This window comes from Hippoglossus hippoglossus, chromosome 5, assembly GCF_009819705.1.
Source record: "Hippoglossus hippoglossus isolate fHipHip1 chromosome 5, fHipHip1.pri, whole genome shotgun sequence".
Taxonomy (NCBI): Eukaryota; Metazoa; Chordata; class Actinopteri; order Pleuronectiformes; family Pleuronectidae; genus Hippoglossus; species Hippoglossus hippoglossus.
Window position 1 is genome coordinate 24,330,077 of NC_047155.1, and position 21,223 is coordinate 24,351,299.

At 42.9% G+C, this 21,223-nt stretch overlaps 1 protein-coding gene across 12 annotated transcripts in view; it reads right to left on the reverse strand.

Annotated features, from left to right (window-relative positions):
- Positions 1-21,223, reverse strand: part of foxp1b (forkhead box P1b) — a 153,289-nt gene that overhangs the window by 2,993 nt on the left and 129,073 nt on the right. For all 12 annotated transcript variants that reach the window (XM_034585338.1, XM_034585332.1, XM_034585336.1 and 9 more), the window contains 10 exons: positions 18,618-18,807; positions 13,424-13,531; positions 9,048-9,135; positions 7,656-7,739; positions 3,438-3,642; positions 3,183-3,259; positions 2,426-2,527; positions 1,431-1,552; positions 514-583; positions 166-332 (listed from right to left, as the gene is read on the reverse strand). In XM_034585338.1, the coding sequence (XP_034441229.1) occupies positions 166-332; positions 514-583; positions 1,431-1,552; positions 2,426-2,527; positions 3,183-3,259; positions 3,438-3,642; positions 7,656-7,739; positions 9,048-9,135; positions 13,424-13,531; positions 18,618-18,807 (1,213 nt within the window). The remainder of the gene's footprint in view (positions 1-165; positions 333-513; positions 584-1,430; positions 1,553-2,425; positions 2,528-3,182; positions 3,260-3,437; positions 3,643-7,655; positions 7,740-9,047; positions 9,136-13,423; positions 13,532-18,617; positions 18,808-21,223) is intronic.

A 21,223-nucleotide genomic window follows, 5' to 3' on the forward strand; every position in this document is an offset into this window, starting at 1 on the left:
TGCCATGTATTAGGTAATTTTAGTGCCTTTTGGGTGGGCACTGCAAAGATTTTCTGTCAACATCTATTTAGAGTGTTATGTCTCAGGGAAGTTGAAACTCTTTCTCTTTTATTCTCTTTTCTTACACGAACTGTGTTGGTGATAGAAAGCGTGTGTACCACTCACATAGCTGGCAGGGGCGAGCGTCCTGGGCTGCTGTCACTGCCGTTGCTGTTTCCATGGTCCATCGCTCCATTCATCTCCTCGCGGATGGCGTTGGCCAGGGAGTTGAGGGTAGGACTTCCAATGGAAGCAGTAGTGTATAGAGGTATGTTGTTTTCTGCCATTGAAGCCTGAAAAGCAAAGCCCGAAGCATTAAATGTGAAAAGGAAGAGAGCTGTCAGCACTTCCTCAGTCGCTCATCACTCTTCTCATACCAGCACATTCCCTAAAAACAAAGACTGGGACACTGGGCACATAAGACGAGAGATTTTAATGAATTTTTCTGAGGATGAATTCACATTAGATTTTTACCTGGAAGGCAGCAGAGAGGGTCGGACCATAGCCCAGGCTGGTCTGAATGTTCTTCACTAAGGATGGACTTCTGCAAAGAGATGAAATCAAATTACAGCCACAGACTTGTGTCTCACCCAGCATGCATTGCTCAGCTACAGTATCTTATTACATAAAAATAAATCAATGCTCTTTGTATAAGAGCTAACTACATTTACAGTTGTAGTGATATTAAAGCCATAGTTGTGAGGTGTTCAGTCACTTGACGACATCACACAACTATCACCATTTTACATTGCATGGGAAGAAGTTGATCTTATGAAAGCATGATGGATGGCAAGCTTAACACAAAAAGCATGATGACAACACAGTGGATGGGGGGGGGGGGGGGTGCATGCAGGTGGGGCGGGGGGCCTCTGGAGTTTGGAGGCGGAAGTGCTTACTGTACGAGCAGCTCGTCAAAGTTCTCGTCAGCGGTGTATTTCCGAGGGCGGCCTCGCTGTATGTGGCGGCCGCGCTTAAACTCCTCATCATCAACGGTCCAAAAGGACCCAAACTCATCCTCTACTCTCACAAAGCACTTATGCAGGGATAGGTTGGTGCGAATGGCACCCTGGGAAAGCAAAGCAGCAGCAGGGAAGGGGGAGGCAGGGGAGCCAGATGCAGATGCAGTGATCGACAGGACAGACAGAGGACGCACACACACGGACAAACAGACGACACAGGGAGGAGGGGAGAGCGTGAGGATCAAAATGAAAATAAGCCATTGTGGGTTATGAGCCATCACCAAAAGGCTTCTGAAAAGCATGAAGGGGAGGCACCCAAAGCAAGCAGGGACTTTGGACATTACGGCACACAGACAATGAGATGGAGCAGCAGCAGCCTCTTCAGTCAGCAGTGAGACAGATGCTAGTCGGCGCTAGAGAGGCTGAACCTACCCACTGATCTTTTGAGGCCGTCTCTTTTGGAACTCTATTTCGTCGACTGTCCACACAGCCCCTTTTACGTTTTCTACTCGCACAAAACACTTGTGAAGACTAAGATTATGCCGGACTGCATTCTTCAGTTGGTGTGAAGAAAAAAAGAGAAAGAAGGTTGCTATCAGAACAGTATACATGCCTGTATGGGAATAAAATGTCAAACACAGTCTCTGGAAGAAACCTGAATTTAAAACAAATAACACAGAATGCTATTGGCATTAAATGAATCCTTGAGTTTCAAATGACTTTAACACATAAATATTTCTTGGTCTCCATGGCAATATATTTACTGACATTTTTATTATTCCCACTCAGAAACAAATTTACAGTGTGAGATGCTGAAACTTAACCTTAAATTTTCAATATTTGACTCAAAAAAAGTTCTGGTTGAGTCGGTATTTCCCTTCATTATGTGTAAAAATAAATATGAAAAATTAAATTCAGCATCGAGATCCAAATCCGTTTTGGCAAAGTAGAAAGTAGGCCTGCACGTATCATCCCCTTATGCATGTTTATATTATTTTATGTTATACTGTAAGTGTGTGTGTGTGTGTTTGTGGTCTGATAGAAAGCAGAGTGTTCTCATGTGAAGTGTCAGGGACTCAGCCAGGAGTCCCTGGCAGAGCACTGCGATGTTTAACTCATGCCACCCACCAACAGAACATCCCCACATTTTACAGGCTGTTAGTTTTTTCTTTCATTTTCTTCTTCTCTCTTTCTTTTTTTTTGTGCAAGAATGCACATATTGCTCTCCTTCTTGTTTCAATGTGCTCCATATGTTTGTTTAAAGGGCGGTTCATTTGGACAGGATAAGACGGGATTGTTATGTATTTGTGCAAAGGTTCATTTCTGAAGGTATTACAGCAGGCTATCATTTAATTATCTCTAACATCAACACAATGTCTCCTTCTCTGGGTTAGGTTTGAAAAAGAAGAGGGAACAGCAAGAGTTACCTTCCACGTCGCTGCGTTGCGTCTAAAATATGCAAACATTCGTGTGAACCAGTTGTAGATTTCGTTTAGTGTTAGCTGCTTTTCTGGAGACTCCAGGATTGCCTGGATGAGGAACAGTGACAGAAACAAACATTTACAATTTTGCTCCCATCACAAAATGATCAATAATTCAGGAGAAGCGTGCAGGTTTGTTTGTTCTCTTGAGGAAAAACACAGACAACACTTGAGTAAACTGTCTCCGCTGTCTCTCTGTTTAAGAGTCTTCTGAACTTTTTAGTCAAAACGGCACATTTAAATATATTTTCCTTTTTGTGGGTGTAAATGAAGGGCGAGCAGAAAACATATCTCGGGCAGATTACAAGGCAGCAATTACGGCCGGCTCAGATTAATTCCTGAGATGCCAGATTACTGAGGCCGAGCCATAATTGACTGGCCATCTTAAAACAGGTTCATCCCTACTGTTGTGTGAAATGAATTTGGTGATAATCACGGACACTGAAACGCTTAATCGAATGCAATTGTCGTATCTGAGTGTTTTTTTGAATCCCGCATGTATTCTTTCACTCATTTGAAGATGGTTAATCATCTCTTCTGTTTAAATTGTGTTCAAAGTGTAAGAAGAAGCGAACAGAGAAACAAGTTAAACCGAAGCAGTTTGCGACCTTGTGAACAGCTGCTGTATTTCTGCAGGCTGCAGGATGTTAAATGTTCTTACTTTATAAATGATACCGATTAAAAGATCAAGCTAAGTTCTTACCTGTCTTATTAGCGAGGCGTACGTGAACGGTGGTCTTACTTCTGCGTTCATGTAAAACTCTTTGTTCTGAATGATATCTGTGTAAAGGGAACAAACTGTGTCAACAGAAACATCCAATCAGAAGCTGATAAACACAAATTATAGCAACATTTCATGGCTGTGTGTGTTTGTGTGTGTACACTTGGTTATGTGGTTATTAAGCAGGACTGATGAGTGTGCTGTTCCATGTGTGTATTTGTGTACATCCCACAGTACCTGGAGAGATGGGCATGTTGTACTTTTCCGAGTAGCGCCGTCGCATGGGGCCCATGCTGTGGAGGCTGTTGGCTGTGATGACTGAGTGGGTCTGGGATAGGGGTGTGAGGGGTGTTGTGGGTGTGGTCGGGGTCTGGGGCAGGCTCAGAGGAGGGGAGGCCGTAGGGGCCGACTTGGACAACGTGATGCTGGACACAAGGTTGAGCTGAGGAGAGGAAGTGAGACCAAACAAACAGAGGAACACAAACAGACAGCAGCTCAGTTAGTCCTCTAATTACTCCCATGTCTCAGACAGCTCATTGACTATGCATATCTCCTCTCTAATTGCAGGCAGGACCTGAGATGATCCATGAACGTTTGCTCAGTGTTTGGAAAACAACCCTGGAGCCCCACTTTCACTCTCCACCTCCTCCATTCTCCACACTCAGCTCTCTCCTCCCTCCCTCTCCCTTGCTGCCACGTCAGGCCCGCTCGCAGCTTTCTGTTTCACCGCCTTTGTTTAATCTTTTGTCCCGTTTGGACAACACCCCTTCCACCCCGTCCTCCCACTGTGGCTCTGCAGCACGTTAACCAGTGAGGGCTGAGTGGCGAAGGGAAGACGGAGCGACCCAAACCGCTCTGAAAAATGACAGTGAGATTCTCTCCTACCCCTGAGCCGCCCTGCTAATAAGGCATCCAGAAGAAGACGCCAATCTGGGCTAATTACAAGCTGAAATTTTATAATGAGGAGTCTAATTAGGAGCTGTTTACAGAGGTGATCTGATGATTAACTACTGTATCTGATTGACCTCCATCATCAGGGCCACAGCGGCCATGGTAAAGATGGCCTCGTAGTATTCCCATGGACAGCCCTATGTAGAGAATATTTGGTTTTAACACTTAGGCCTGCGTGTGAGGATGGGATGGGCGGGCTGAGGAGAAGGAGGGATTTAAGTAATAATGGCTACAAGGTAAACTAATTATGGCAAGTGCTCCAAAGGTACAGCATGGCTTCCAGCAGCTGTGGCGGCTCGGAGCCAAGTGCCAAGCCTCCGTACTGAAGCAGCAGTCAAGTGGAAAATTTTCGCCTGACCCCCTGCTCCAGCTATTAATTGGCAGGAAAACTAATGACACATATACATATTCCCGCAAAATTGTTCTAATTGCTAATTTGCTGAAGGAAGGCAGTTTTCAAATTAAACATGACTCCAGACTGTGAGAAAAAGAAAAAACAAGAATACCCAAAGAGGAGTATAGAGAGAGGGAGGACAGTGTAGCACTCTCTCATCTTTGACATCAAGTGTTGATTACGAGGGATCAGATGTCTAATTTCTGCTGATGATGGTGGGGAGGTAATGGTCGTTTTTAACACCTGACTCTACATAAAAAATGCAGAACCCATTCATTACTAATCACATTATTAGCACTAATCACCAACAGGTCTCACAGAGATGTCAGAAATATAAGACTGAAAATCCCTAGAATTGACATGGCACTGTCATTACTATATTTCCTTCTTTGAGTTTATTTTAAACATATTTTTATTTAATAAAAACAGACATTTCCTAATAGTCATCGTGACATTTGTGTTTTCTAACTCTCCCTTTTTAAACAGACGTGTGTTCAAGTCCTCACAATGTCCGTTTATGTTTCGGAGGATGAACTCTGCCTTTTTGGCACCGTCTGCCCAAATAATTTGGATTATTGCTGGGATGCACAAACGCAAACTACATCCTCACCAACAGTAGCCGAAGACGTGTTATTCTGAATCACGAGCAAAATAAATCACACTTTGCTTTTGCGTGTTTCTGACACAATGCTATCAATAGAATGGGGCTGCGGTGTTGACTTCTCTTCCTGTGGATTAGCAGGCTTTGTTTCATGTTTCATCCATATTCCCTGGCCATAAACACAGAGAGGCTTCAACAATAGGCCAGACAGGCTGGTAATAGCCTTGCCTTTGTCTGCTTCACCATTTGGGCTCACTCCAGTGCCTAGACAAAATGAGACTTCAGACTGAAATTAATTAAATGGTAATTGGTGATCTAATTATACTGGCTTTGACTCGGCAAGCTGCTAAAGAAAATAAACAAAAAGTCCCCCCTTAATTATGTATGGCGTAAAAGGTCAGATTTCTGACAAGAATGCTTAGTGACACCGAGCGCAGACACCCACCCACACACACACAGGCAAATACACACACACACACACACACACACACACACACACACACACACACACACACACACACACACACACACACACACACACACACACACACACACACACACACAGACACGTACTGCTAATGTGGCACCTTTTGTTTTGATCTCCACCCACTGCCCCCATCCACCTCAGAAGAATAAAATGAATCCTATTCATTTGACGCTGGGCATGCACAGTATCAGTTTGTTTGTCTTTAATTATAACTAAATGTAAACCAGCAAATTCGTTTGAGCTCCTTTGCTTTGACAGCTGGCTACTTAAACATGCCTTTATTATATGCAACAGCAGAGAAGCAGAGCTAGCAATTACTGCAGGAACACAGTTGTTTCTTCTCCTTCCTGTCAGAGCATAGAGCACTTTCTTTCTGCAGCTACTCAGAAGAGGGTTTTGTTGGTGGCCACCTCCAGTGCCACAATCTCACTAAAGCCGCGTTGGGGCTGTTGGCTTGACCTGTGAAAGTCTACCACTCACCCAGCTGAAGCCAGACATATTTATCATTTCATAGCAGCTCCCAGCAGGCAAAGCGGCGCTGGAGAAAAGGGAGTCTATTTATTTGAATAAAAATCCCAGCTCGCCCCCTTGAGAGTGCTAATGCTGTGCTCTGACACAGCCATTCTCACAGGCCCCGGGGAGAGAGGAGAGGTAGCGAACTCAAGATGCTATCTGCCGCCCCTACCACTTTTCATATACAAATGTCCCTGTGTCAGAGCCCTCGTTTTGCACTCTAATCTACACCATCAGTGTGTGTGACACAGGCGCAGCTTTAACAGACAGCCTATTGTCGCTCGACATCTCCAGGCGCTTTATGTTGACTGGCTGCGCTGTGTAGAGCGCACACGCAGCCTCCGCACGTCAATAGCCTTCTCTCTGGGTGTAAATAAATGATCCAAGCTGCACAGTGTTCAGAGACAGGACTCCTGCATGCTCAGTGTATTGTGCATGTGCGTGATTTCAGATTCACTCCCTGCAGTAAAATGATCTTTACACATTTGGCTCTGAGAAGGAACTGTCACACAGACTGAAATATGGTGCAGAGGCCCCTTCTTAAACATGACAAAATAGCGCAGACACTTAAATGCCATATGTTAAGCCCTTGCTCCTATAGGAAAGGGATTAAGCAGTGAGCTTTATGGCATGGTATATATTAAGAGTGATAAGCATGATGCTTGGAATATGTCATAAAGATAATAAATTGATTTGCTGTTACATCTATTAAAGATTTATTTGTTCACTTCAGGTATATTCCAGTGAATCACCAGAATGCAGCATATAATACAGACTTTTTTTCACAACCTGCAAGATTTTTTTTAAATTACATTTGTTCACTGTCCAAAATGTTTACAATACAATCAGAAATTCGTGTCTTAACTCTAATGCCAAACGTATATATAAATAAAAAGTTAAAACTGAAAATCTTAAACTAAAGTGAAAAATGCTGTTGGTATTTTTCTTTTTTACCTTGACCCTTAGAATAGCTCCTTCTGAAGTAGAGCTGATTTAATTCCTGGCAACGTTTACAGATGAGGATTGAAATGTCTCCTGGGAAAATTAGCAGGTGCTACTTCCACCTATAGTATGTTTTATTTAATATCAGTAAGCAATTTCTATCTACATCAGTCTTTCATACTGTCTGACAGGAACATATATTGCTATTAAAACCACTACAAAGAGTAAAACATTGCATTATTTTATAAAATATAATACCTGCTATCTAATATTATCATTTCTATTTTCCAGTGCTCTCTCATCTCTCAGACTCTTGTTCTCTGAGGCTGACGAGGGGGCTGTTACACAGTGTGCATTCAGTTCATCACAGACACCAAATTGAATCTCGGATGTCAGCAGATGTGGTCCAAACAATATTTACTGCCTCCCTCCAGAGAACAGCTGTTTTTATTTAGCAGATAAATAAGAAGATGGAGGAAGGGATTAATGAATACATGTGTGCCAATTAAGACAAACAAAAGGATGGGGGAGGGAGACAGAGAGACGTATGACAGGGTTGCTGCTCACCGGCTGTGGGGTGGCTTTGGGCTCCGTGGACTTGACATGAAGGTGCGTCATCATCGCTTGCAGACGCTCTTTGTCTTTCGATAGCTGTAATGAAGAAAGAGCACAAGTTAAGTTTTTAATGAATTCAACATTTTTATTTTTACACTTAATTCATTCCATACATCCCTTTGCAGAGATGAATCTTTCTCAGTGAGTGGGTTTGAACAAATTTATATTTTTGCTCTTGGGACCGTCTAATTATTTGTTTCTAAAAGGGGTTTTGGATCTATCGAACTACTGTTTCCAATTGAAAGTTAAAGTATGTGGCGTCTCATTGCCAATAACAAGCCCAGACCCTTTCTACCTGTCTGAAACTCTGCGCCGTGTTAGCTGCCAGCTTAAATTATGGTGATAGGCTGCATGCAGAGGAAGTCTGTCTCTGATAAACCTTCGCTCTGTCCCCCTGGATAATACAGCATCAGAGCAAAAATAACAGGACGTTGGTGTGGTGTAATGTTTGAGAAACTCTACTCTCACTGTTTAAGGTTAACATTCTGTAAACCACAACTGCTTTAGAGTCATTATCAGTCATTTTCTGAGGGGAATTATGTGGCTAATATGTGAAACCACAAGTGAATATTGCATGAAATGTGGAATACATTACATTTGATCTTTCTTGTATTTGCTTTGCAACAGTAGCAGCCACTAATTAATAAAAAACAGAGTTTAATGAAATGGTTGGTTTTTATTTCCCCTGAAATACTAATAAATAAGTGCAGTCTAACATTAGCAGAGTGGTCATGTTCACCATTTAATCCAGCACCGTCACACACACAGACACACATGTGACTCAGTGGCCGTTATAAAGCCTCTCTAATGGAATGACAGGGAACCTTTTTCTATAAGTGCGTTCTTAATGCACACATGCATATTTTTCTTTCTCAGATGAAAAAAGACCATTCAAGACTAATCATAACGGACAAAGTAATAAAACTACTGATTACTGCATCAACAGTTTTCTATAGTGGGCTACAATAACCTTTCTGTTCCTTTAACTCACTCTGCCGAGTCATTTCACTGAGTGTTTTATTGTTGGTGCCAAATAGTTAAAAGTCATAAATAACTTTAAAACCCAGTAAAATTCAAAATGTAATTATCTCCTCTACTTAGCCCCGGGTCCTTCATATATCTTTCCTCGGCTGCATACATAACACATTTTTAATGACTGGTTACTTGCAAATGTATAAAATTATTTCATTCTGCACCCACTGCCCACCCCCACCCCCACCCCACGTGTGAGTGACCCCCATGGCTGATATCAGATGGACAGGGAGGGGTTCGGCAGACGCTGAGGAAGTGTCAGGAGAAGACGACACATAAATATTTGGGCCAAAACAAACGGCGAGACAATACCTGCAGCTCCAGCTGTTGTACGACCTGCATTTGCACCCGACACTGGGCCGTGCTCCTGTCATCCAGGGCGTGCTCATTGTTAAGATGCCTGGAAAAATACAAAAAGAGAACAGACAAAAACTGATGTCAATTTGACTTTCACCTTCTGCAGCCTTTTAAGATTGGAAGAAACAAAAGGCCCTGTGATATCTGCTTTAATGACGCAACCTGGTAATTGAGTAAAGCAGAGTGCACAGAGAATATGTGGTATCACTTAGGTCAATATCATGCAGAGTTTCAACATAAAACAAACAGCATATGGCAAAGATTACACATACAATGTCTGCAGAGCCAGAAGAAACACTTCTTTTACCGTACGAGAATGACACTTAATATTTCATGACAGTCGTGTCTGCTTCAACTACAGCTCACAGATAAGAAGAATGATTGAAGAATTTCAGGTTGGACTCCTTTGCTAAATTATGCACCACTTCCCTGATGCCATTTCTCCTCTTCGCAGGTTTCAACTGCCTCTTACTGAATCGGTCCTGTTGATTTTGTCATTAGAATTAAGGCCATAAAGCCAGTCCAAACACAGAGGACAACAGGGCGAGGAGATGGGATCTGTCACAAACTTGAATTATGGATATAATTATGCGTGATTATTTTATACAGGGAAGATGTTCTCTTTTCCTGTACATTTATAACTAATCTAAATAAGTAGCTTGCCGGGACGCAGACAGGTTCTTTTTTTCCCTGTGATTTATATAAAATGGTGGAGATAAGGTTCACAAGTGAAGGAAATATGATTGGGGGAATTTTATCAGTCGCCGCATGAATTACTGTTTGAAAATGCTTATGCAGGGGCATTTCATTAATCATTTAATCATAATCCGAGCAGGATGTTTGAACTGATTTCACAAATACCCTTTCATTTCACTACTTCATTATGCTCGCTAATGGATCCAATATATTATATATATCATAAATTATATCACATCTTCGGTGACCATGTAGGTCACTGTCACCAGGCTGGCGCCGGCAGATGGGGGAGAGGTGTGTAACGCGTCTGCCTTTTCAAATGCACTTTTTCTGTCATTTACTGCAAATCAAAAATAGCCAGAGTCGGCCTGTGAAGGCACGATGGCAGCGCTGGTGTTATGATAGCCCAATAAATTTCATGCCGTTTCTTTATGTACAGACAACACATTTGTGCGTGAAACACCCCACACAACCTCAGAAAACAGACACACGTGAAATGAAGGGAAAATTGATGGCGCTCGGCTGGAAATGTGAAAGTTTCTCTTCAGCTGCGGCAGTTTCAACCTTGAGGTGAATGATTTAAATCTTTATGGGAACCGTCGTCTCTTCCCCCCTTCAGGTCTTCCTTTTGTGTCTCGATAACACATTTTTCAAAATGACTGCGATATACATTCAGCCCCTTGATGTTAATTATTGTGGCGAAAAAGAAATTAAAAAGGCATATTTAAATCAAGTGTGGGCAATAACCCCCTTTTTTTCACTGAAATCAATTCAGACTTCTTTGGGCTTTCCATTTGCTTGAGTCAAATGAATGCCCATTTAATTAAGTAGCTGGGAAAATGAAACTGGTAAACATTTCAGGACATCTTACTAAATTTCAAAGAAGAAAATAATAGGTAAAGACGTTTCAGCTTCAATTTAACTGGCACAGACTGAATTTTCAATGAAGGGTGGCCTACGTGAGCAGCTTTGGAATTTCTCTGTTCATAGGAGACATGTGCCCTGCTTCTTTTCATCCTTTGTTACATTCCACTTTATTTCTTCTAATGACATGGAGAGTCACAGTGCATAATTAATAGGAAATGAAATATTCAAATGGCCCTAATGCAGCCTTGAGAGGAGTGTCTGGACACGGGAGCAGGGGATACGGGGGAATTGACATCGAGAGAGACTATGAACGTTGGCATGTGTCACTTTCTGGACTTCAAATGAAGCCACTTTTAAAACCTCTCTGGCAGAATGACAGTCCCTAATGTAAATTGCCACAATAAAACAAGTTAAAAAGACATTCCTGTAACAGTCGGCTTTTTACATATCAGTTAGTTTGCCTAGCGTCTTTTTTTTCCTTCTTTACAATTTCTAATTATATGGACTGGACACAGAGCTTAAGGCTGTCTCTGAGGAAGGTTTATCTTCTTCACTCCTGGGTGGAATTTTAAATTAAACGCACACATCTTTACAGAAGTATTTACATTTAGAATATATTCAAAATTTTAAGTCTAAAAAACAATTACCTCTTTTATTTTTAAATGTATTATTACCAATAATTTTTTTTAATTCACAAAAAATATATATATATTTTTTAATTTTACATTATTTAACATTTGTTTTTATTTAACAAGTCTACATGGTTCGCAGAGGTCCATGGCTGCATAACTCACAGAACAATACCTACATTGTGTGGAGGTGTGAGAGTCTCTGTGGTTTCAGCAGACAGACAGTGCAGCACTAGAGGGCACTGCAGTGTTTCGCTGGCTCTGACCTCTGACTGGACACTGAAGAGAAGGGTCTTGACCCCCATAAAAACACCAGGCCCTGCTGTGAACCCCACCACACCCTTCTGTCCGCTGAGCCCGAAAACAGGAACCCTGATTTGGCGCTTTGTATTTACCAAGATAGTGCATGTAGGTATGTAATGTTTTCTTTAAAAGATAGAATAAATACACACACAGTTTAAAACAACATTTCAGGCCCATGTTAGTTGTTACTGTTGGCATGTGGAGCTGAAATCTGGTTGACGTTAGCGTCCCCCTCACCTTTCTTTCTCTCCGGTACACAGTACACTCTGTTCTGCTGACTGCACACTCACTCACACACACACTTCTCCTCACTCATTTTCAACATTTCTCCGGACCTTTTGGGAGACGTTAGTAAAGCATTATAACGCTTGATGTATTCTTTGTTTTTATTTTTGATTCTTTTCGGAGGCCTGCAGTTTCAGTTGCTGAGTTTCATGTGGAAGTGCTTAAGGGTTTGAGAGTTAACACCTTGGTGAGCTGCTCGCACTCTCGTCTGCCGCTAAACAAAGGCAGCTTTGTGGAGACTCTCCCCAAATGTTTTCTTAACATGTTCCAAGCAGTTTGAGCAGGCAACTAAAGTAAACAAGATGTTGCCATGATAAAAACACTTGTAAAAACAGAGCAGAGTGCACTTTGAGACTTTTTCAGGCAAAGCTCTACCAGGCGCACTGAATTTAATTCCCCTCTCTTCTATAAACAAAGGGTGAGGCAATGTCAGAATACAATAAATAGTGATGGATTTAAGAGGTCACTCCCAAAGCTGAAATGTGTGTGAAAGTGTCTGTGTGTGTGTGTGTTTAATAACTCAGTGTCTCAGGATGTTTATTAAATTAAACGTAAAATAAGGAACTGCCTCCTTTTCATCTGGAACAGAAACAGCACTGTACAATCTACTGTGATAGGTTTTTAAAATGCAAAATGTGCTCACAGTGGATTTATATAAACGATCAAAAGGGGGTTCAAAATGTCGACAAAGACAGTGAAAAGTTTCAGCAGCCCGCGGCAGCACCTTTCTCTCCTGCGTCTGTGAGAACGCTGTGTGTTCGCTGAGTGCTTGTTTTGGGATAATGGAATTGTGTCATATCTTGTTTAAAGTGCGACTAATCTGGGGTGACAGTGAGCCATTGATCTGCTGCCACGAAGCAGATGTTTTCATCCTCTACGTAACCATGGCGCTGTTATGTGTTGGATTACCTAGAGCGCACTGCACACCGGCTTGATTAGTAAACCAGGGGTCTGACTCAGCCTGGGGAGTCATGGTGCAAAACAAAGGGCAAGTGTCAGACTGGACAGAGTCAAACATGTTATACTGGAGAGATGCGACAAAGCAGGTGCTGCTAATGTAGCTTGAGATCTCCAAGTACACATACAAGCTTGGCGTGTAAACCAAAAAAAGTCAAGGAAGTAAAGGATGACAAAAGGATGAGGAAAAACAAATAGACGACCAGCGGAAGGACAGTAAGAGCTGAGCAAGGCAATCAGACACACACACAAACACATCCACCAATCCTCCTGTACAGTGACAAGGGCAAACATGCAGAGAGCCCTGAGTGTGGGCTAACACAGATAAACATCCTACGGTTGTTTGTTTGGGAAAAATGGCTCCCGTCACCATGGGAACTGCACTTATCACAGGAATTAGAGGCCCATGCCGTTCTCAGAAGGAGACCCCGCCCCAGTCAGTACCCTTGTCGAGAAAGGGCCGACCCAGGCACTGACACTCTGCAATAACAACCAGCTGCACCTGTAGTGCCCCTGAGATGCTGTAATCGACCTAAAGACGAGGACCCGCAAAACTGCGATGGAAACACACCTCTGGCTACGACTTTAACTTACTTGAGGAATGAGTGGAAATCGTCAAACACTGCCTCACATCCGGGCCACTTGCAAACACCGTGACCGTAGAGAGGGTGACTGTGGTGGGAATGGTCCTCTAGCGTGGTTCTGGAAGAGAAAATCACAGGAAGAGACGTTTATCAATAACAAAGATCACAACTTGATTGAACACAAACACACTTACAGGCACTGAGGTCACATATCAAGGCAAGGGGTGTGCACTCTATGTTGTTTCCACTTTGACTTCTACTTGATCTAAGAGCCTCGGCCAGTGTGGAATCAGTGTACCTGTGTGCTCTCTGCTTGCTCTTCTCTTAAGGAGCAGACTCATGCTGTGAAAGCACAACCAAATCAATATGTAATTATTTAGTATTGCTCAGCCATGTTGCAATTCTCTTTGATCAAGACAGCAAGGGGGCTCCCTCAGTCGCTGCTGTTCCTGCGCTGCTGCCCACTGCATCATGTCCCGAAGCCCACCTGGAGCAGCATGTAGCACAACATGAGACTCCCAAAAGCACCAGGCACTTTCACACTGTGCGCAAACCATAAACACCACCCCGCCTGGTATCAATTTATCTACTGACCAATCCGTGTCACCGGGGGCTGACGAGCATGCATCTACCGGGAGCGTCTGGCTTCGTACAATCAGTCTAAATAGCAGGAACAAACTTTACAACATCTTCCATATGGCGAGAGGCGAGCAACCACAGCTAACCACAATCAGCACTGAGAGGGAGGGAGGGAGAGAGAGAGAGAGAGAGAGAGAGAGAGAGAGAGAGAGAGAGAGAGAGAGAGAGAGAGAGAGAGAGAGAGAGAGAGAGAGTTCTGTGTGGAGAGAGTGTCTGCTAAGAGTGCGAGACAGGCAGCCATATGGACACAGGCACTATACAAGACACACAACTTTGAGCTACAAGAGCCTGGGGGACTGGCCTATATCGCTACCACCTGTGCTTCTGGTGGCTCGTGAGCACAGCGCTGCTGCTTCTCCTCCAGTCTGAGCCCTGCTCTTTAAGACAGCGGGCTGAACAGGGAGATTCATTACACCACAAACTGTTTGGGTTGTCATGTGGGAGTAACTCCAGCCACTAAAATCTCATTCATATACATAGAAACAATAAGAGATCATGTCTAATACTACTACTACAGAGGAAAAATAAATACTGCAAATAACTAAATCTTGCATTGCTTAGCCAATCATTCATTTGCCAGGGTTTAAAAATGTAAAGCGAACAAGGTAAAAATAAAGAAAGTAATCTAAACGTGCTGTGCCAATTTTGCAGGATTAAGCAAACTGATGTTCAGATTAAAATCTCATTTGTATCAATGTTAGTAAAGCTGTACCTCAAGTAGGAAATTTTAAAGGTCGTCACAGGTTTCCTTGTGTTATAATTATTTGCTTAAGAGTTCACATTGTTCATAACATGTGATAATTGCACTGCAATTAGGAAGCAGTCAAGCATTCATGAATGTGGTTAGCAGCTCTTTTTTTCTCCCTCTTTTAAAAGTCAGAATTTTTTTAATTCAATTATGAATTATGCATTCACATTAAGACCTCTGTTTTGATACTGCTAATAAATAGATGGCGGAAGACCTATAATAATGAGTTTTTAACAAGGAAATGTGTGGACTGGTGAAGGTAACGCCAGTTTTAATTTAAAGAGATCCTTTTTTAATTCTTTGCGAGCCGGCTTGTTGGTTAATTCTGTATTAATAAGATACTGAAATGTGGAGTGCGCTGGGAATCAGTGAGCACTAAGCGCAGTGAGGGGCTGGCGGCAGAAGAGCCCTTTTAAACGGTAGATGGCTAAACAGTGGTAAATGACAGAATTTACACCAAATGAGCTACATTAGTGTAATAGGAGAAGAGTGTAGGATTCATTGGGGCTTTCTTCTATTTGAGAACATGTTCAGGAGACAAAAAAAAATGCTCTGCAGCTCCCTGCACTGCACAGTGTTAAATTTGACTTGCACCCACGACAGGTCTGTCAGGATGTTATTATTGTCAGGCAGCCCGGGGGAAGAACACTCTAATGATCTTGTAACAGCGATGAGGAAAAACCGTGTCATCAGCTTCCTTCAGAAGAGAAAGAACATTAAAGTGCCTATAGAGCCGAACTGGAAACGCGCAAACCTCTCAGGTGTTGCTCTGTGTTTATGTGGAGACAGATACAGAGATGGCTCCGACAGCTGGTATCCAGTTGTTTTCTAGTTCACTTCTTTTGATGAGATGCTTTGGGCCATAAACAAGTCGTGATCTATGGCATCGTGCGCTGATGGACTCAATCTATCAGCAAAAAGTGGGAAGATTGATGTCTGCCGTGCTAGGTCAGAGTCTGGCCACAGTGTGTGAAACCAGTCACAACACTCTCCCTCATCGTTGGTACTGATTTTAGCCTATTCCCTCGTGTCCTCCCCCCTCCACCCTCCGTCCATACCCACTCCCCTCCCCTTTTTAACTCTCTATACTCCATCCTTTCCTAACGTCTTCTCTGTGCCACTGCACGCCTTACCCTAAATGATTTAATTATCAGTTTTTTCTAGTGTAAGACAAATGAAAGGCAAGAGAGAGATGGGAGAGCTGTGCCAAATCTGATTATTTATCTCTTTAACAGATTGCTGCGTTACAGTCCCCGAGCTGTGGTTACTGATGGTTGTTGGGAAGTAAAGTGGGCCAAGTGCTTTGTGAGGATGCTCCCCCTTACAAAGCTGATGCAGCACTGCATTGGGAATTTGTGTCAGATACAGATCAGGCACATTTCATTTAAATAAGCAAATCATTGAATAAAGATGACCTGGCTCACAGGGGTATATCTCTATCTCTGCATCACAGTTTCATGGGCTGGGAAACAACAACGCGCTGACAGATTGAGTGACTCAGGCCCTGGTCATATCAGGGATGATATTCAGACAAACAGAAATCCCAGCCTGCCTTGCCAGAGTGTTCTCTGAGACAACTAAAAGCAGGAACGCTTGCCTCGTCTTCGGTGTGTCAAGCCGGCAGTGATTGAATTTCTCCTCCTTCCTTAAGACGGAAGTGCAAAGCCGGTGAGTGATTCCTGTGGATGCACTTAAGGTTTTAGTTGCAGGCGTCGTTGTGCCTGGGCAGATTTTATATGACACATGAAACTAACTACATGGTACTTAGGGCCTGCTGTAAACCAATCTGAAGCCAGTCGGGAAAACAGGCCCATCAGCAGAGAGGCTTGTTTCTGTTGCATGACAAAAGGACTTGCAAAACCGCATCAATTAAAAGTTCATTAAGTTCAGCGCTGGGAGGATGAGTGGATGCTCTCTATTTACGCCCGGGCCGGCCCAGCCCATTATCTTCAACCTGATTATTCAAATCCCTGGATTATAACACAGACGTTTTCTCAGAGCCTTGCTTAGAATAATCATACTTAATAATATTTCATTCTTCTTCCCATGGAGTCTGATTAAAATTGAGTCTGCATCTTCAAAAGAGAGGAATAATGCTCTTGATAGTTGTGCAATTTAAAAGTCCCAATAATTGTCACGATGAAGGATTATTGGTTGTGTGAATCAAAATTTGCTATATTCAACATTTAATAAAGAATGTTTGTGCTCGCTTTGTATCAGTCATCTGGTTTTAGTAATTGCACAGTTGAAACTGTGCGTAGGTAATCCACGACTTCTTGTAGCAGATGGGGTGGATGAGAATCACCTGCTCGGTTTTTCTGACAGATCTAAGATACTGGGAGAATATTCAGACAGAGACTGCCTTCCTCACTTAAGCTTGTGTTAAACTGCTGTTGACATCCTCTTTAATCTCTGACAGTCAGCACGAGGCAGAGGGGCTGCCAGCTCTTGTGTTATGTCTTCTCCGATGTTTCATGGAGCCCTCAGCTGAGGCTGGTTCTTGCCTTTTTCGCTGCTGTCGATGCTCACCTTGTTTGCTCGCTTGCGACAATGTGTGATGGAGTGAGCGAGTCAATATCCCCTCTGCAATTTGTCTTCAGTCGCGCAAAAAAAACTAACTTTGAGCCACATGCTAGATGAAGAAGTGCAAGCTGAAGGATACTGTCAACTGTGGGAGCAACTAACGCCCAGTTTATAATTTTTCCCCAGTGAGTGTGCTGGAAGGCAGCACTGAACCCCTGTAAAGGAGGATAAGTCTGCACAGGTAGTATGTCATCAATCCATTTCAATCTGACAACACTACTTGAAAAGAAATAGCTGCTTTCCATTTGTATCTCTCAATCACTGGATCAGAGCATTTCCTCTCGGTGTCGCTCAGATCCTCTCTACCAGCCCCTCTTCACCTACAAAGGCCCATTGGTTTACTGTGCTAAACATGTTCTCATCTGCGTTGCTTTCATAATGACGTGCAGGTTTTGATCACTGGAACACAAGTCAGATGTTATGCAGTGAGCTCATTGTGCCTGGAGGCTCCTCACCAGCAGTTCAAAGATCAGGCTTTGGTGCAAGAAAACAAGCAAATGTTTTAGATGCCAAATTAATTCCTTCCTTAAAGACACACACACACACACACACACACACACACACACACACACACACACATACATAGCTCAGAAAGCAAACACCGCACACAAATGATTCACATTGAAAATATGATACGCCCAGTGTTTTTCCTTTGGCGTATTATAACTTGTTGTTCTTGCAATTTTTCTTTTCTCCTAACCTGACAGGTTGATTCTGCGTGTCAACAAGTTCCTGGAACACAAAGGAATGTTTTCTCTGAAAAGACACAGATGATCCGAATGTTCTCAAGGAAATACAACTTCGGTCACAGCTGCACTTCGACTAAAACAATAGCAAGAGAGGGGTCATCGCCCTGACCCCACATGAAGTGCACGGCGATCCTATTTCGATACACATTTTTCCAAATCCCAGCTTTCCTTCCCGGTGTTCCTCTGAAATCCCCAGCTACATGAACAGTGACTATGTTGTCCCTCTGTTTGCTTTAGACAAAGATGATAATGAAGTTAATTTCTTCTGTTTAATTACCACTTGTATTTTACAAATGATTTAAGGATCAGGTGCTTTGGAAAACTTTTGTTGTACAAGGTGTTAGCTGTGAAAATGTTGAGCTTGCATGTCTTAAATGGCTCATGTTTGCATTGTGAGAGCATGCAAAAGATGTAAGAAACACACAAATACAAGAAAGAAGGCACAGAAATAAATGATAAAAGACCCTGCAGATGTAGTGGCTCACCCTTCTCTCTTGTGACTCATATACTGCCCGTTGCTGGAGGAGTGCTGGTTGAGATGTGGGTTCTTTGGCGGTGCCGGGGAGGACAGGTCAAGGCCCCGGTGGCCATTGTTGCTGCTGATGTTGTGCTCCTCCTTCACATGAGCGTTCGTCACCTCCTTCCACAGTTGCTGCAGCTCAGCTGGAATCATGCCTGAGACAAACAAATTGGTTAATGAAATCAATTAACAGCTAATCCAACTCTCTTCGTCATCACTTAATTAAATCAAAGCGTCTGTAAACAAAGCTGAGTATTAATTAGAAAATATTCCACTACAGGGTAATGCACTGAGAGCTCTCGCCTTCCTCCGCCTCTCCCCGCCACCTCCTTCTCTTCCTCCCATTTTCCCTGTGATCTGAAGCGTGTTTGTATACACAAATCCCTGGCATTCACGCAAATTTCATGCCCAGAGTAAATAATTAACATCCAGACAAGGCATGAAATCTGAATAATCACCATCATTTTCTCTCAACAAGAGAGATGTGCAGAACACACACAACAAAAAGTTTACAATAGCAACACTAGAAAACATCCCACCCCTGCCTCCTTTAGAAACAGGACCCTGGGGTAATATTCTCAAAAGCGCATTAATGTGCAAAATACTTAAAGCTCTGCACCGCCTCCAATTGACACAGAAGACTTAAACCTCATTTAACAAGTCAAGCACACTGCAGCTCACACAGCCCTTTGAAAAAAAAAATCCCTTGAAGACAGAAGCCATTTTTCCGTATGCTGGAAACACGTCTGTAAAGTGTGTGTGTTTTTTCTGCCTATGAATGACAGTGATCCAGACACCCAGGGCCAGAGTCAGGATGAAGAAGGATAATGCTGCGTTTGTGCACCCCATTTTCCATGTCTGAGAGAGGAGAGCCTTTGTTGGCACACAATGTACAGTATATGTGTCCATCTATGGTGTGTCTGTTACTGTGCAGGAGAAGTCTGTTCCACTTGACACAAATGAGGATAAAGCTGGTACAGTATGTAAAATAAGATTAAGCCTCTTGGGTGCAGAATCTGTTGCTATTTGTATTTCCGGCCAAAACAGAACACATCTGTGCTGGCTACCTCTGATATTAATGGCATACTGAGAGATATAAAATATGTGCGGATTTGTATCGAGTATGCAGATATGCGCTTAAATAAGCCACATGTTCTACGCGTGGTGAAACAGGCCCTCGGATATGTGTTGAATTTATCCACAGAACAAACGGGCAAAGACCACTCGTTTAACATTACAATTAATTAAATCCATTCTCAAAATGAGCATTGGCAAATGGAAGATGATTTGCACATGCTTATCTGCTCGGGTTTATATTCTCTGGATCCCCCTCCCCGCCTCCCCGTTTCTCATCACCAGCTCTATAGATACCAGAAGTGCTCCTTTCAAGCACCAGATTGTAATACATTGTGTGCAAAATGCTTAGTCTTAATTTATTCCTGTTGTGGAAAATAACTATGAGGTGAAGATCTCAATACGATCAGCAAAAATATTTTTAATTTGATAAGCTACTAAAGATTTTAATTATGCTGGTAATGGAGAACATTGGCCTAATGAGGCGGAGGACTCCAGAGAGACGCAGGGGCTAAGAACTGTGAAATGAGTCTGATAGGATTGCTGTAAATTCACACTAGATCGTTTGCATATCAAAGAGCAGGAAATGATTGCAGGACAAATCAATAACCTTTCCACGTTCCAAGGAGCGTCTTTCCTCATTCAGATATTTCAACACACTTGCTCTATTCTGCCTGCCTGTATTCTCCCTTATTCTCCTCAATGCCTTGATGTGCCCTAATCAAAGTGCACGTCCATGACAGGCTAAACATGCTTAATATTGCGGTTTGTGTTACAGCATGCTAATCCAACGCTTGCCAATTTGTGGAGGCACATTCTCAGAAGGCTCCATTGTTGTTTTTGATGGGGTGCTTTGGAGACTTTGGAGCAAAAGTTATTTTTATTGTTGTTTCTATTTCTTTTCCTGTGATGGTGGGTTTGGAAGGGGAAGGTCACTGGTGATGCGAGTGTCCTGCGCTCCGACAGCGGGACCAATCATTTTCCCCCCACTTGGTGCCCGATGACAGTGGGCGATGTATTTTTAGCCGATGTGCTTGACAGGGCGGCCCGCACTGGCTCAATTACCCAGCAGTCCTGGTGACCCCGACACCACTGTTTACTCAGATGAAACCGCAGCGGATAGACCGGTCTGATGAGAGAGGTAACGGAGTGGGACCAAGCTGTCTCTTTCTGGATCTAGTCCATAGTTTTATTGCCCTCTGTTTGCCTCTTCCCTTGTTCTTCTCGGGTCCAACCCTAACCTCTTCCAACAACAGCTGAGGCTCATGATTCACATAAATGACAATAAAACACCATTACACGAACGTCTCAGCAGGTATTATTTTTTGTGTTTTGACAAAACGCATTGAGTTCCCCTCCATCTGATTACTGTGGGAAACGTAATGACATTGATCTGTAAATCCTCTTTCTTGGGTCCCCAGTTTGTCCATCCTTTAAATGCCCGATTGGTTTATCTTTCCTCTTTCCATTTTTCAGCACAACTATTCCACTCATTAC